The sequence below is a fragment of the Pteropus medius genome, unplaced genomic scaffold, assembly GCF_902729225.1.
Source record: "Pteropus medius unplaced genomic scaffold, Ma_sr-lr_union100, whole genome shotgun sequence".
Classification (NCBI taxonomy): Eukaryota; Metazoa; Chordata; class Mammalia; order Chiroptera; family Pteropodidae; genus Pteropus; species Pteropus medius.
The window spans coordinates 14,838,702-14,855,808 of NW_024351543.1; the positions used below are offsets into that span (position 1 = coordinate 14,838,702).

At 37.1% G+C, this 17,107-nt stretch overlaps 1 protein-coding gene across 6 annotated transcripts in view; it reads left to right on the forward strand.

Moving 5' to 3' along the window:
• OSBPL10 (oxysterol binding protein like 10) overlaps window positions 1–17,107 on the forward strand; it is a 245,060-nt gene that overhangs the window by 42,696 nt on the left and 185,257 nt on the right. For 3 of the 6 annotated variants that reach the window (XM_039843469.1, XM_039843466.1, XM_039843474.1), the window contains exon 2: window positions 3,050–3,082. The exons of the other annotated variants lie outside the window; for them this stretch is intronic. In XM_039843469.1, coding sequence (XP_039699403.1) covers window positions 3,050–3,082 — 33 coding nt within the window. The remainder of the gene's footprint in view (window positions 1–3,049; window positions 3,083–17,107) is intronic. 6 annotated transcript variants of the gene reach the window in all.

Here is a 17,107-nt window from a genome sequence, read left to right on the forward strand (position 1 = left end):
AGTCTGTGTTTGTTCAGGGAAGGCCAACTAATTTTTTTAAATCGTGGTATAATTGTCATATAATGTAGTAGTTTCAGGTGTACAGCATAATGATTTGATATTTGTATATATTGTGAAATGATCCACACCATAAGTCTAGTTAACATTTGTCACCACACATAGTTACAACATGGTTTTTTGTTGGTTTTGTTTTGTTTTTTTTTTGTAATGAAGACTTTTAGGACCTACTCACCGTTTCTCATACTGCCTCTCCGCCCCCTGCCCACCACCTCCCACCTCTGGCAACCACCAATCTGTTCTCTGTGAGCTTGTTGTTTTTTAAATTCCACATGTAGGCAACATCATATGTTTTTGTCTTTCTTTATCTGACTTAGTTCACTTAGCATAATACTCTCGAGGTCCATCCATGTTGCACCTGGCAAGATTTTATTCTTTTTTTATGGCTGAATAGTAGTACGTTGTGTGTGTTTATGTGTGTAAGTGTATATGTCCGTTGATGGATACGGTTTGTTTCCATATCTTGGCTATTATAAATAATGCTGCAGTGAACATGGGGGTAGATATACCTTTTTGAATTAGTGTTTTCATTTTCTTGGGATAATTACCTAGAAGTGGAATTACTGAATTATATGGTAGCTCTTTTTAACTTTTTTTTTTTTTTGAGGAATCTCCATACTGTTTTCCATAGTGGCTGTACCTGTTCATATTCCTGTTTATATTCCCACCAACAGTGCATGAGGGTTCCCTTTCCCCTGACATCCTTGCCAACACTTTTAATTTTTTGTCTTTTTGATAATAGCTGTTCTAACAGGTGTGAAGTGATATCTCGTTGTAGTTTTGATTTACATTTCACTGATTATTATTGATGCTGAGCATGTTTTCATGTGCCTGTTGGCCATTCCTGTGTTTTCTTTGGAAAAAATGTTTATTCAGATTTTCTGCCTATTTTTTTAATCCAGTTGTTATTTTGTGTGTGTGCGTGTGTGTGTATGTTTGAATTATATGAGTTATTTTGGATATTAACCTTTTATCAGCTATATGATTTGCAAATATCTTTTCCCAATTAATAGGCTGCCTTCTTGTTTTGTTGATGGTTTTCTTTGCTGTGCAGAGGCTTTTTAGTTTGATGTACAGCAGGTTCTGGAATAAGGTTGTTTTGGTTAAGGTTCTTTTGTTTAACGTTAATGAAATGCCATAGGAACTTAACTCTTGTTTATATCAACTAATCTATGTTAAAATTGGTTTCATTAAAGGTCATTTTGCTTTAAGTCACAGAACCCATGGACGGCGTTAAGTAAGGACTTACTGTAGTCCCATTTTTTATTTTTGTTTTTGTTTCTCATGCCTTAAGAGTCAGATCCAAAAAAATGTCATCACTAAGATCGACGTCAAAGAGCTTAGGCCTTCCTTTTTCTTGTTACTGTATATGATTTCATGACACAAAACTTTACAACAAAGAATTTTTAAAAACTTTGCAACAGTGTTGTTCCATAATCTTGTAATTAGGACTCATGATTTAATTCGTCTGCATGGTCCTTCATAAGCCCATCTTGAAATCAAAGGCCTGGTGTAGCCAGTAATGGTGCAGCTCTTGCAGTAATTCTGGGAGGAAGCTGAGGGGAAAAAGTAGTAATAATAACTCATTTCCTGTAATAAGAATATTTTTTGTTTATTTAGATTAAAAAAAAATCTTAATATTTTGTGACTAAAACATTCACAAATTGTTTTCATGAAAGCTATTAAAATTTTGGTTCTCTACTTTTTGCTAAAACTAAAAAAATTAAAAAGAAGAAAAAGACTAAAATATCTTTAAATGATATTAAGTAGCCTCTTTATTGGGAGCATGAAATGTCCTTTAATAGTATTTAAATAGAAGAAAAAGTGATGGGTAAGAATTCAAAAGACTACTTATTTTTATTATATGCAATTTAAAACATATTACATACTTTACTGTGGGTTTTGGGAAGACAAAGTGCTTATTAAATTTAAATCATGGGCAAGTTGAAGCCTAGATAAATGAAATAAATGATATAATTTCTTACATTGTTATTTTTTTCTTGCATAGTTATCGTTAAGGCCATATCAGAATACGCAGCATCAAAATACTTAAGCCATTTATATCCCATTTGAAATGGACCAGGTCAGGTCACGTAGGATATTGAATCTGAGGGAGTGTCATCTCGAAGTGAGGAAAGTAAGCTAAGTGGGGAGACAAGAGGATGAGGATGGAGGTGGGAATGATAACATGTTTGGAGCGGAAAACTCTAGTGAAGTGGACTGTTTTAGAATAAACTTTTATCATTAGTAAATAGCAATATTGGGTTTTCTTAATCTTCTTTCTCAAGCTGCTTGAATAAGAGTCCATGTTTTTCATTTTCATTACATTTTTTAGTTTAATATTCCATTGATATATCTAATATTTATTATTATGTGTTCATTTATTCAAAGACCATTTCCTGAGCACCTTATATGTACAAGATGCCATACCAAGAGTTTTTGAAAATAAAAAAGATGGATAAGACTATAATTGAACTTTAAGAAACTTCTAGGTGAACACACAATGCAACATACAGATGATGTACCTATATAATTTTATTAACCAATGTTACCCCAATAAATTTAATTTTTTAAAAAGAATCTTCTAGTATAATTGGAAGGTAAAAAAATGAACACAAAAGACTCTGGTGAAATAGAGTTGGAAAGGTAGCTTGGATCCAAATACCAGATTGAGGGGTGTGCGTTTCTGTAGGCAGTCAGCATTCTCAGGTGCTTGGTGAGGGAATTCAGCAGATGTAGATGATGCTGAGCTCCTTAAAGAGAGAGGATTCTGGCCTTAGAGTCAGGTGTATCCTGAGACCAGCTGGGCTCCTGACAATTGCTGAAGGAGCTCAAGTTGGATTATGGCCATAGAGTTAGGGAGCAGATGGGTAAATAAGAGGTTTTGGAGAATCATCAGAACTTCATTAAGTGGTTGGGAGTTGGGGATGGGAAGTGTTTCGAGTGTTACTAAGGTTTAAAAAGCTTTGATTTAAATTCATTTTTTTTATAGGTACTACATTCACATGGATCAGAATCCAAAAGGGTATGGCACAAACTGTTTTCCCCATACTTTTGTCACATTGTCTCACTCTCCAAAGATGGTCACCAATGCTGTCAATTTCTTATGTATGATTCTAGTGATATTTAATGCTTGCATAAGCAGATACGTGAGTGTGGGTACTTTTCCCTCATGTTTTTATTCTACCCAATAGCATTCTTCTTTTCATTTAACAGTATTTTTTAGGATAATTCCAGGGCAGTAGATAAAAGGCCCCCTCATTCTTTTGTTATGGCTATGTAGTAGTACATCATCTGGATCTAATGTAATTTGTTTATCATTCTTTTGCTATTACAAAGAATACATACCTTGTGATATTTGTACATACATCGTCATGCATGTGTAACTTTCTGTGGAGTCAATGTTAAGAATGGAAGAATCCAAGTCATCGAGTATGTGCATTTTTAAATTCTGATATATTGTCTAATTGCCCCTCATACAGATTGTGTTCTTCCATCAGCAAAATATGAGAGTGTATATGGTATATTGTCTGTCAAGCTTTTGGATTTTTGACAATCTGAGATTTGAAAATAATTTCTCAGTTTAGTTTTAATCTGTGTTTATCTTACCATGAATGAAGTTGAACATTTTTTCATCATAGAAGAGCCATTGGTATTTCTTTATGTGTGAGCTATCTTTTTATCACTTGACCATTTTCCATAAGGTTATTGGTTTTTTTCTTAGTAGGAACTCTATGTACATTAAGGTAATTAGTCCTGTGTCTGTGATAGGAGTTGCAAACATTTTTCACATTTTGTGGTTTGTTTTTGACTTTGCTTTTGGTGGTTTTTTATCATGTAGAAATTCTAACTTCTGTGTAATTGTATTTGTTGACTCTTCATGCTATGGAAAAACCCTCTCTACTTCAGGTTTATTAGAATAAACTAAGTGAGATATCTTTAGTATTTTCTCTTTTTTTTAATGTTTAAAATTTTGATTCACTTAGAATTTATCCTGATGTTTCACCTGATACATATGGTGTAATAGACAGGGATCTGGTTTCATGGTTGCCCATACATTGCTTATTGAATGAACCATGTTTTCCTTGTTAATTTGAAATGCCACTTCTATGATATTGTAAATTCTCACATGTATTTGGATTTATTTCTGGGTTTTCTTATCTTCACTGATCTGACTCACTGCTCATGTGCCAATTATTCACTTTTAATTACTGTAGCTTTATAATATATTTGTTTAAATATTTGATAGGGCTATTCTCTCTTCATTACTTTTATTATCAGAATAATTTTGGCTATTCTTTCCTTTTGACTTGCCCATAAGAATTTTAGAATGTGCTCATTCAATGCCAAAACCCCCCAAGAGATTTCAAAGTACTTTTATTGAAATTATATTCGGTTTATAAATTAACTTAAGGATAATCAACGTCCTAATGATGTGAAACTTATCCCTAAGACATAATATGTCTTTTTTTTATTTGTCTTTTTTAGTGATCCTTGGAGCATTTTCTTCATGTAATGTTGCGCATTTCCTGTTAATTTTATTGCTGGATATTTTACTTTTTATTTTGTAGCCATCATGAATGAAGTCTTTTCTTCTATAACCAATTTATAATTGGTTATTTTTTGTCTCAATTAAAGCTATTTATTTTCTGTTAATTTTGTATCAGTAAACTTCTTTTCTTGAGTTATTACATTGACTGGAATCTTCAAATCCATGTTTAAAAATACTGTGATAGATTTCATTCTTATTTTTTTGATTCCTGCCTAGAATTACTCTGTTAAGCATGGTGCTTTCATGTTGAGATGCGTTATTATGTTAGAAAAGTATTTAACTTCGTCTCTATCTTTTTTTTCTTCTAAGAATGGATATTGAGTAATATCAGATGCTTTTTACTCTATGGCAATGATGTATGATCTATCATTTAAAATATATATTTTTTTAATCCTAGCTGGACGTGAAGGAGGGAAATAAAGTCATTCACTGTTGGATGTCTCTGTGATGCTGTTGTAGAACTCATCTCTTTTATCAAATGCTACCAGTATTTAATAAACACTGATCTGATAATAGATTGATTTTGGATAGTGGTTTATATTTCCATCTTCTTCTGTCAACACCTTTTGGTAGCTTCAAGTTAAACTTCTAGTCCAGATGAAGTTAAGTGGGTGGAAGTGTGCATTCTGGGCATTCTTCTGTACTGTCTTTGACATAGATGCTAGGGCCTGTGTCATCTGAATCAAAGTAGAATATTAAAGGGTGGGGTGGGAAGGGGTAGTTCATACAATAATTATTGCCTGGGCGCATGCAGATAAACTTTGAAAAGTCACCTTGATGTATGAGTCATTTCTGAGACTCTCAGTGTTTTTTTTTGTTTGTTTGTTTTTTGTTTTGTTTTTTTCTTCCCAGGCAGATTAAGATAGATGCCAAATGGACAGGATGCTTTGGTTATGTGTTGCCTCTTTTAAAAAAATCAATACCTCTGAATTAAAGTTTTGTAAGGACCTAAGTGCTCATTTTCTGTAGAGTTTTAAATAACATCTGCAAGTCTCAGTTATTTTTCTTAACGCTGTTTGTGCTTGAGGAATAGAAGGTGATTGTCGTAAATATAACTAACCTGATCTCTTGGGAATTTAATGACTGTTTTTACTAATTGTGACTCATGTTTAATTTACTCTCCATGAGTGTTCCTCTTTTTGTCTATGCAACCTCTGTTTTAACTTCTTATTCCTTATCTGTATGGTATCCTCCCTATTCTTGATTACAAGGATTAGAGGTTGGGGTGGATAAGAGAAACTCAAGGCATGAACATATATAGGTGTGAGAATTTGCAGGCTGCTAATCTCTTTGGTTTGAGTAGAAGTCTTCAATCATTCATTCACTCAGCCTTTTTACCCATGGTTTAGATAAGGTGTTTCTGGTTAATTACTTCATACCAGATTTTCAAAAGAGCTAAATTAGAAGAGGCTGGAGGTAAAGGACAGAGGCCTGTGCATCGATTATATCGTGAATGCTAACTGCAGCTTAATGGATAGCTCTGAAATTGTAAGAGGTAAAAACAGGCCTAAGGGGAAGCCGTCTGCCCTTTTAAACAGGCTGTGAGGGTTATATTAATAGTACAATATTAAAGTAGGTGAGATGACCCTGGGCATCCCAGAAAAGCAAATTTGACATAGTTTGTACTGTTTATGAAGGCAGAGGGGTATGCAGTATGTTTTAGACTCAGTTATTGGGAAAATTTACCAAGTAAAGATTGAAGAATGCAGATGTCTGTTAATAAGGTTAAAATATAGGTTCTAATGGAAGCAGTTAAATAGTTGGTGGCTGTTTTTCTTTAGATGTTAATTTTATAAGATTATATGTTGAAAGGATCTTCTAAATATTCTGGAATTTTTGTTACATGTAATAGTGGCATTTAGTTCTGTTGGTAATTGAGAAAGTTTCAGATTCAACTTTTGTAGTGAGTATGATTTTAATCTACTTTAGATTCCAAATGTTAGTGACTCAGGAAGGGGCTAGAGTTTGCAGCTCTTATTTCACCTTTACTTTTGTATATGGTTGAGGAAGTTCCGCCTGTATTATTATGTCTTCGGCTGCATATGTTCTGTATCATTCAGAGATCAGATTAATCACCTCTGCGGGAGCATAACATGTCAAGCACTGTATAGCATTGTGTATCTACTCTGCTCTTCAGACAAATTCATGAATCTCTACAGTAATCTGTGCCATTTTTACTTCTCTTATATTACATTAAGTTCTTGAATGTGTGGGCTTTCTAAATATGTTTATGGCATATGTGCTTGAAATTTTCATGACTTTCTATTTCTGTAATCTGGAATTTGTAGTAACTTCATGAGGAAGCTAACTGAAGTTTTATTTCAGGGTTTCTGAACCGTAGCAATATTGGCATTTTGGGCTGGATAATTCTTTGTTTGGCAGGGGTGGCGGGGGGGTGGCGCTGTCCTGTGTGTCGTAGGATGTTTAGAAGCACCCCAGCCTCTACCCACTAGATGCCAGTAGTATCTCCCCTAGTTATGACAACCAAAAATAGTTTTGGACGTTGCAGATATCCTCTAGGAGGCAAAATTATCCCTGGTTGAAGCCACTGGTTTATGCTATGCATTGGTTTTGAGGGTAAATACGTAGTCTGTGTTATTATAAGAAAATGAGCAAACAATTGTTGAGCACTAACTATAAAACAGTTCTGGGCATACAGAGGAAGCATTCCTGTCCTTAAAGAAAACATGAACAAGTGAATATAACACTATGTGATAAAGGCTCTAATAGTTACAAAGATGAGGGAGTGGCTACCTCTGCCAGAAAGAGGTCAGCAAAAAGAGGAAGGGAGATGTTTGACCTGGGCCTTGAAGGATGAGTAGGAGTTCACCAGAGTGAGTTTGCAATAGTTTTCACAATAGAGAGGTCATCATGAATAAAGGCTAAAGGACTTTACATTTCGATCTGCCTTGGGCTACATTTTTTGTCCTAGCACAGTTACTAACAGCATTCTTTTTCCTCTCAAAAATGCCCTAATTTGGACAATAAATTACATGGTCACTCTGGTAAGGGCTTGGCGACTTGAAAGTGGGCAAATGACATACCTGAAGTGTAGTGAGCCCTCTTAGACTGTAGTTTGAGGGTGGAAAGAGATGTGGAGGCTGCCTGGAAATGAGGATGGGACCAGTTGTGGAGGGTCTTGTGTGTCATGTTAAGAAGACTGGAATTGTTCTGGACATTCTAGAAGTCACCTCAAAGCTTCCGGGTAAGGGAGTGTGTTAGGAAGACAGTCACAGGGAACATATAAACTTTTGGGGCCTTTGAAAAGTTTCAGTTTAATTCATAGGGTGTGTGCTTCTCCCAGACACTTGTCTTAGAGAAAATAGTTCCCGGAGAAGTTATGCTTGGCTGGGTTTTGTTTGTTCACAGCCAGGTACTGTTTACAATGGTATGATTTTCAGCTGTGTTTCTTTGAGAAATGGATACAGGAGACTTTTAGGGGATTCATATTGATTTTCTTCCAGATTTATGGATTAAAGAAGTTTTGTTCTTTAAAATTTGAATAGGTGGTGACTATTTTAGTTAGAGAGAGAGAGCAAGAGAGAGAGAGAATTATTTAATTCGGTAGTTGGCAAAGTATATCCTGTGGGTGAAATCTAGCCTGCTGCTTGTTTTTGTAAATAAAGTTTATTAGAACATAGCCACAGTCATTCATTTACCATTGTCTGTGGCTACTTTAGTGCTACAAAGGCAGGGTTATTTGTGACAGATACTGTATAGCTTGCAGTGCCTAAAATGACTGGCCCTTTAGAGAAAAAGTTTGATTCAACTGAATTCTATAAAATCCTCATAAAATCACTAAGTCACTCAAGTATTTTTCACATCTTCACCCTGGTTAACATAGTGTTACAAATGGACTAAATTATGCTGTTTTCAGCCCATGCATTTGTTCCAAGTGGGGCTTGCATTTTCAATCTTCAAATAGAAATTGTGTTACCCAGTGTTTACCAGAGAGAGGCATAAAGTTCTAGAGGTTGGCTTTTCTGTCTCACAGGAAGTCTTGCATCTACTCACCGGATCTGTTACTGAACTCCTGGGAGATGCTGCCGAGGCTCAGATCGGCCGCATGGTGGTTTCGCCCTGGGTGCCTGTGACGCTGCGCCCTATCAGCCCTGTAGCACATCTGCTGGCTTTTCTTTTTCAATTTCAAGTTTTTTTGTTGTTGTTGTTTTTGTTTTTAAGTGAAGTGTTATTTTGCATGAATTTGTGTGTTTGAGAATATTTTTAGCTTTTAAAATCAAAAGAAGAAAAAGATAATTTTTTTTTGGTTGGCCTAGTGCACATCTTTCTCGCAACTCTGACTTTTCCTCATTCTCATTACCATGTTTATTTGTTTACTGCCTTTTAAAGTGACATTTGCACTCTGATTAGCGTCAGGCTGCACACGGGCGTTGGGTAAAAACTGGACCTTTGGAGAGACAGCCAGGGATGGCAAGATGTGACCTAGGGACAGTGTTAATCAACTAGAGTTGGTGACCTGGCCCTGCTTTCCTCCAACAGACTGGAGAGCTCGGCTTTCTGTGGGATTTGGCTGCTTGCCTTCAGAGATTCTTCAATAACAGGAGCGCAGTTACCCGAGGAAACCAGCTGAGATAAACGAAGAATGCTTTTTTAGTCTGTCATGGACCTTGCCCCTTGTTCTTTCTGTCTGAATTGTTCATGTGAGGGTTTCCTTCATCTTTCCTTTGCTCTTTTAAAGCCCAAGTGATTTACACCCTATGAAATCCTTACATTAAGTGCTTGAAATTTTTCTGGAAATTCTTGGTATCACTTAAAACAGCTTCTGTTTTGTGCTCTAGAAAATTCTTGATGCTGATAACCAGCAGCTACATCTTAGAATTAAGGAGATTTCGCCCAGATTTGTGTGCAGCGCCATGATGAAGAATCCCACCCCAGCAAGAGAGAGCTGCTCATGAAGCCAGCTGGGGGACCAGATCATGGTGACACTCTCTGAACACCGACACCCCAGATCTGTGGTCTGCTTCTCTCTTCTTTCTTCCTACTTAAAAAAAATTAATAGATTTTATTTTTTTTAGAACAGTTTAATATTTACAAAAAAAATTAAGCAGATAGTACAGAGAGTTTCCGTATACTCACCACTCCACCCTCACAGCTTCTCTATTATTAACGTTTTATATTAATATGGTACATTTGTCACAATTAACGAACCGGTGTTAATACCTAGTATTAAATAAAGTATGTAGTTTATTTAGACTTCTTTTGTTTTTACCTAGTTTCCCCCTTCTGTTCCAGAATCTCATCCTGCATACCACATCACATTTATTAGCCATGTCTCCCTGGGCTCCTCTTGACTGCGACAGTTTCTCAGACTATCCTGTTTTTCGTGTGTTTGACAGTTTTGAAGAGTGCTGGTCAAGTATACAGAAGAATACCCCTTATTGGAATTTGTTTGATTAGACCGGGGTTATCAGCTTTGAGAGGAAGAACATAAAGTGCCATTTTTGTCACCTCACATCAAGGGCACATGCATCTACATGATTTATGACTGTTTTTGTTAACTTTAATTACTTGGCTAGAAGTAGTGTGTGTCAGGTTTCTCCACTGTAAAGCCAGCCTTCCCCACCTTTTTCATACTGTGCTCTTTGGAAGGAAGTTACTATATACAGCCTGCACCTGAGGAGTGGGGAGTTATGCTCCATTGCTTTGAGAGAAGAGTATTTATTTATATACGTTATTTGGAATTCTTCTTCATGGGAGATTTCTCATTCTTTCCCATTTAATCATTAATTCATATCAGTGTAGAATCATGGGTATTTACTTTTTACTTTGGGTTATGGTCCAATACTACTTTATTTTGTGGCTAAAATTGTTCTAGCTTTGGCCATTGGAAGCTCTTTCGGTTGGCTTCTGTGTCACTGTAACGTGCTCCCATCATTGTGTCTTTTTTGTTTGTTTCGAGCACTTCTTTACTTTTTGGCATCACGAGACTCTCCAGGCTCATCTCGTGTATTTCCTGACCCAGTCCTGGAATCAGCCATTTCTCCAAGGAACTCTGGTTTCTTTCTTAGAGAGTGGTATTAGAAAACAAGGTCTGGGTGCTGGTATGCTTAATGCTTTTGGAGTATCATTTCTTTTAGGTCCTCTCACCTGACAGAGAGGAAAAAAAAATGTGTGTTTGCTAACCTGTATATATATATGTACACATTTATAAACATTTCTGTGTGTAATCATCTATCTGCACATGAGTTTAACTCATGTTTAACATACCGATGTCTCCCACTCTGATCCATTACCACATGGAGCATTCTGGATTACATCTTTTGTTTATCTGTAAACCTGCACTTCAACAGTGAGAAACTTGGCTTATACTGTCTGACGTCCATTTATTCCATTGTTCAGTTGCATTATGCATGTACAGCAGTATCAGACTTAGATCAGCACCTTTCTCCCACTCCCTTCAGTGACTTGTTTCTTGCATTAGTAATATAGATTATTTTGCCACACTCTGGATTCTTTCCTGGGACCCCCTGACCTCATAAATGATTTTCTTTCTTAATTTGCATCCTGTGTTGTTCAGTTCTATGGGTTTTGACAAATGCATGTCATATCCTCCATCATGGTATCATACAGAATAGTTCTACCTCCCTAAATTACCTTATGTTCCACCTGTTTCTCTCTCCCCTTTTCCTCTCAAATTGGTAACCACTGATCTGTTTACTCTCTCATTAGTTTTACCTTTTCACCTTCTACTTTTAAAATTCTCTACATTCAGATCTCTTAAGTGAGTTTCCAGCAAAGATGCCCAGCCATTCAGAGCTCAGAGTCATTATTCTGCTCTTCTGGGAGGTACAGGAAGCTGGACTCCTCTTTGGAATAAAGTAGAGGATACTTTTGATAGCTAAAATGCATGACCTTGACGACACCTGCATACATTGCAGTGTGTGCATTTGGTGCCGTTATACTTCCATAAAAAGTGCATTTGTTCAGGCTTCCTGCACAGCCTGGTTTGATGGGTTGACATGCCCTGCCTGTGTTGTACTTCTTGTTTTCCTCAGCCCAGGATAGTGATCCCCACTTACTCAACAAACAGTTTCAGAGACACATTCTGGAAGACAGAGTCCATGAAAAAGATGATCTTGCCAAGTGTGCCAAGCAGGGCATTCTGGGTAGAAGGAACAGTATGGGCAAAGGCCCAGAGTTATGGAATGGTGTCATCTTCAGGACTTGCAGGATGTTTGACCAAGGGTGTGATTGGGCTGCAGTTGGTAGGCAGGCAGGATCCAGGCTACAAGAGTCTCATGCTGTGGAGTTTGACATTATTCTGCGGGTCAGAAGGTACAAACAGGCCTCAGATGGGCCATTTGTGGCCCACCTATGTGTTTTGTTTTGCTTGTGCAAATGTTTTCAGTCATTAGTTGCCATGATTTAAAAATCAAATGCTTTCACTTAAAAATCTAGATATATATAAATGTCGCTGTTCAGAAATATCTGTAAGAATTAGATGATCTAGCAGCAGTGGGCCTTCATTCCACAAAGCATTACGAATGGGGTGTATGTGCCCCTATTGCTGTGATCTTGGCCAGTCTGCTCCACCCACTGACTTTGCTTCCCTTGTCCTTACAGGTTGGGCCATCCAACTGGAGGCAGTGGGACCAGTGACTTGTTAAGTTCCATTTGGTTCCCGTTTAGTCAGCAAGGGTGCCCATGATCACTACCTTATCACCTCATTAACCCCTTTTCTTTCTGGGGTAATTTTCCATTCCAAATACTTAAATGAAAGAGAGCTCCAGCATCTGTCTTCTAAGAGGACTTATTTAATTTTCCAGGAGACTTGTCTTACTGTCTTTTAACTTAGTTGGTATTACTATGTTTTAAAAACTCAAAAAGGTGGTTTAAAATAATAGCTAAATGAATTGTCTGTATTTTAAATACTGAGGATTACTTATGCTTGGAAAGGAAACTTCAGTCAGTTCTTTTCAATTATTACTCAGTTTATTAAAATTATAAATGTTAACAACTAGTATTTCTTAAACCTTAAGCTCAACCTGTAGATATTATTTTATTTATGAACTAATAATTTTTATGTTAACAATGGTTTCACTTATTTATTGGTTAACATTCATTTAACTTTTAAATTTAACAAATCAAAGTTCTTAAGGCTTTTAGCACTATTTACAAATTTAATCAGAATAGTCTAACATTTTAAACTATAATCACAAATTTAAAGAGTCTTTTTGTCTCAAACACCTTAACTAAGGCTGATAAGAAAAACCAAGGAGCAGAATCATCTTCAAAATTTCAACAACTCTTGAGAATTAATACATCAGACACATCCATTCAGCAGACAGATTATTTTCTTAAATGTTTCAGACATCTTAACTGTGTTTGTGAAGTAACTCAGAACTTACTCTTCTCAAAACTAGCACAGATATTTAGGATAAGGGCTTTTAATTTGTTTCTTTATTCTTTCTAGACTTATTTTTGTATCTTTTGGAGAATGGGACAGTCCTACTGAATACCAAGAGAAAAAGAGCTTGCCTTAGTCCAGTCAAGGTCATGGGTTTGGATTTATGAATTGATTCTTATCAGCACACGGGATCTGTTTGTCTCTTTCGAGGTGCTTCAGATCACAGCTGACTGTCTGATTACAAAAGGCTTACTTTACTGGTGGTATTTAGGTTTCCATCCTGCAGTTGGGAGTTATCCAGCTGCATATGTTGCATATGTCTGCAGCTGGGTGTCTTAAACCACCCATCACATAAATTAACGAGCTCTTGAATTTATGTTTATTTTTCTCTATAATCAAGAAGTAAGGGTTTCTTCTTTTCATTTTCTACAAATAGCAAAACCCACCTCATTAATAGCTTTTCACTATCAAGACTGATTGATTTTCTCATTTGGTTAGGACTCCAGAGGGAGTCAGGATTTTTGGATTTTAATTTCCGTTCTGAGGCTCTTGCTTCCACCTTCCATGGCGGCTGTAGCCCTGTCGCGTGACTTTGCGTACTAGTACAGAGTTTGTACCCTTTGACCAACATCCCCCCATTTCTCCCAACCCCAACCTACTCTCTGTTTCTATGAGTTTGGCTTTTTTGGATTCCACATGCTGAACCATGGTGGCGGTGACGCTGACTTTGTCTTCTCTTACTTTCCAGTGTCCCGTTGACCTCCTTCCTGGAGTCACATTATTGATGTGCTCAAGTAAAGCGATGCAAAGAAACAAAGCGTCACATTATTTAGAATTGATGCTTCTGGTGAGGCTTGAATTAGACTTCTTGAAACCTAAATATTGGAGCAAAAGAAATGTATTTACAACGTATATGTAGCATGTGTATTTCTTAATAGGAGTTGAGGCTTACAATAAAAACATTTATTAAACAGAATAGTTAAAACAAAATGCAAAAGGAGATGAGTGGCTAGTTGCAGCAAAGGGCTAGGTGGATGAACCAACACAATTGAGTTCTTTGGCAAGAGCACAAAAACCCACTGGTTTTGGTTTAGTTAATTGGATGGAGCAAGGGAGATTACCAGGCACCTGAGAAGTAATTAATCACGGACTTATAGAGCTTTTATGGGAGTGGGGAAAAGGTGATTGTGGAAGTGTCCACTTCAATCTTTAAGAGTATTGAGTGGGACAAACATTTACATATTTATTGCGCTGATTAACATACTCAGTGATGAGCTGTGGACTGTGGAAAATGATAAATTTGGAGGTGGTGGTAAAGAACTGTGAGTCAATTTAGGGGGATGTTAGGGGCAAGACTTATTCGTGATACACACACATACACACATATATATACACATATATTTATTTTTTTTCCTGTTATCATTCAACAACTATTCAAAAAATGTTGTGTTCAAAGCATTGTGCTGGATGCAGCTGTGGATACGATAGAAGACAGAACAGATGCATTCCTGAATGCAGGGAGCTTATATTCCAGTGCAGCACTGTCTGATAGAACCTTCTGCAATAATGGAGATGATCCATAGGTATACTGTCCAATACAGTAGCCAGTAGCCACAAGTGGCTATTGAGCACTTGAAATGTGGTTAGCATGACTGAAGAACTGGATTTTTAATTTTATTTAAATTTAATAAATATGAGTTTAAATAGCTGCACATGGCTGCTTACTTAGATAGCATAGTTGTAGTGGGCCAAGTGGATCCTAATAATCTTCCCATTTAGACTGCATCACTCTAGGAAACTAGAAAAATTTGATACTAAAGTCTAGAGTCCCAGGCTCAAATAATCTCACATATTGGGAAATGAAAGTCCTTTCTTGAGTATATTTTTGCTGTGACAGTTCCCAAAGCGAGTTCCATGGAACAGTAGTCCCATGCAATTAACTGAGAAAAAGCTTACTATGGTTAGTAGGTTTGGAAAACACTGCCCACTGCCATATCCTTGTGGAACTCCACAAAGAACAGAGCGCATTTATAGTCTGATAAGTCATGAGTAGAGAAACTGATGTTTGGTTCAGTTGTAGTTTGGCTGGGTTTCTCACGCTTAGCTGACAATAGCCGCCCTTTCATTCAGTGACACCTGTCAACACAGAGAACACTTGGGAAATGCTACTCCAGGGAGGCAACCGAGATTCCTTTAAGGCTGGCTTAAAAACAAAAGGAAGAAATGGATGTAGTTTTGCCACAGACTGAATGTTTGTGTTCTCTCCCTGCCCCATTCATATGTTGATACCTAATCCCCAGTGTGATAGTATTAGCAGGTGGGGCTTTAGGGATTCGATTAGGTCAGGAGGATGGACCTTCATGAAAATGGGGTTAGTGCCCTTATAAAAGAGACCTCAGAGAGCTCCCTGGCCCTTTTCACCATGGGAGGACGCAGCAAAAAGAGAGCTGTGAACTGGGATAGGAGCTCTCACCAGACGCTGAATCTAGCAGTTTCTTGATCTTGGACTTCGCAGCCTCCAGATCTGTGAGAAATACATTTCAGTTGTTTATAAGCCACCTAGTCTATGATATTCTGTTGTAGCAGCCTGAACAGAGTGAGACAAGTCTCTGCTTAGTTCTTGATTTGCCAAGAATATGAGAATCCCTTCATCCTTCTAGATTATGGGGGGTAGAAATGTGACAGGAGCAGGGCACATTTGCATTCCAAATAATTACTTCTGGTCAGTAACGACTAAAATCCTCAGAGCTTTGTGTATGTATACGGTGTTGTGTTTACTTTGTCAGGTCAGTTTTCTAAGTTTTTCTAAGCTAGCCCATGGTCTAAGGTAGCCTGAATTAATGCATGTACAGAGAGGTTAAACTGTTTGATTTTGCTTTTCTTTTTTTGAATTAGATTTATAAAATTAATACTTTTGTGGCCGTTCCACTTTCTGACTTGGTTTACAAACACCTACATGGACTCCATGGCTGGTATTTAAGTCCTTTCATCTACTTGATATAAATTAAAGGCACACATCAACCCTGTATGGTATTTAAAAAATTCTGGTTAGATTGAATTATACATCATTTCTCACTCATGCTATTATATATGTGGGTGTTCGGGGGTGGGTATAGATATACACATACACTAATTAGATATCTAAGTTTGCTAGTTCCGTACTTAAGAAAACTAGACTGGACTCAAGGTTATTCATAGAATGCCACCCTTACTTGCCTTCTGAAATACTTTCTCGAGCAGCAGAGAAGGAAATGGAGTGAGCAAACCGTGGGAGTGGGTCTAGCGTCATCCGTCATGCTCGTGAACACCCATCTATCACGCCGTATGCGGCGAGCAAGGGCTTAGAACAGCTGGACCGTGGATCCTCCAAGGACCCCTTCTGAGCTGAAATTCTGTCATTCCGTGACAGCTTTATTGAGAGCTTTTATTGTAGTCAAACACTATATTGTGGGCTAACTGAAACTCTAGCATCAAAGGGGAGGCCTGCTTAAAATGTGCACAGGCTTCAATAACGAAAATGTATATGATCAACTTGTTTTTTGACCTGATAAGAGGCCCAGAGCTTCTTGGGATCCTTGAGTTTCCATTTCGTTCTAACAGTTTAGAGAACATTGCTTGTTTCTGCCACTCGGAAATCCTCAGTAACCAATTCTTCCTCCAATTTACCATTATGTGTGTTTTTTTCCCCCTGTGGCTATCAATATTTTGCCTTTTAAAATTAAAAAACAAAACAAAACAAAACTGTTTTACTATGGTAAAATAGACATAAAATTTGTGATTTTAACTTTTTACCATATATTTCTGTGGCATTTGAATACATTCACAGTGTTTTGAAATTAAACTTACCATTTTTAATTACTGTTTGCATGAAGGATACAGAGAAATTCCCGATGGGGCCTGACTTTCTAGCACCCGCTCTGTATTAATAGAGACTTGTCTGCAAGCAAGGCCTGCCAACCAAAATCAGCTATTTCTATAACATAGCTATGTTTACAAAGAAGAATGATGAACATTTGCATGTTCCTTTCTTGAGGCTACTTTGTGTCCCAAACTAGGCAAAAGAAAGTTGTGGTGGGAACGGTGGGAGTGCTACCCTAAACCTCGTGGTGTTGCTGTCCCCAAGAGAGTGT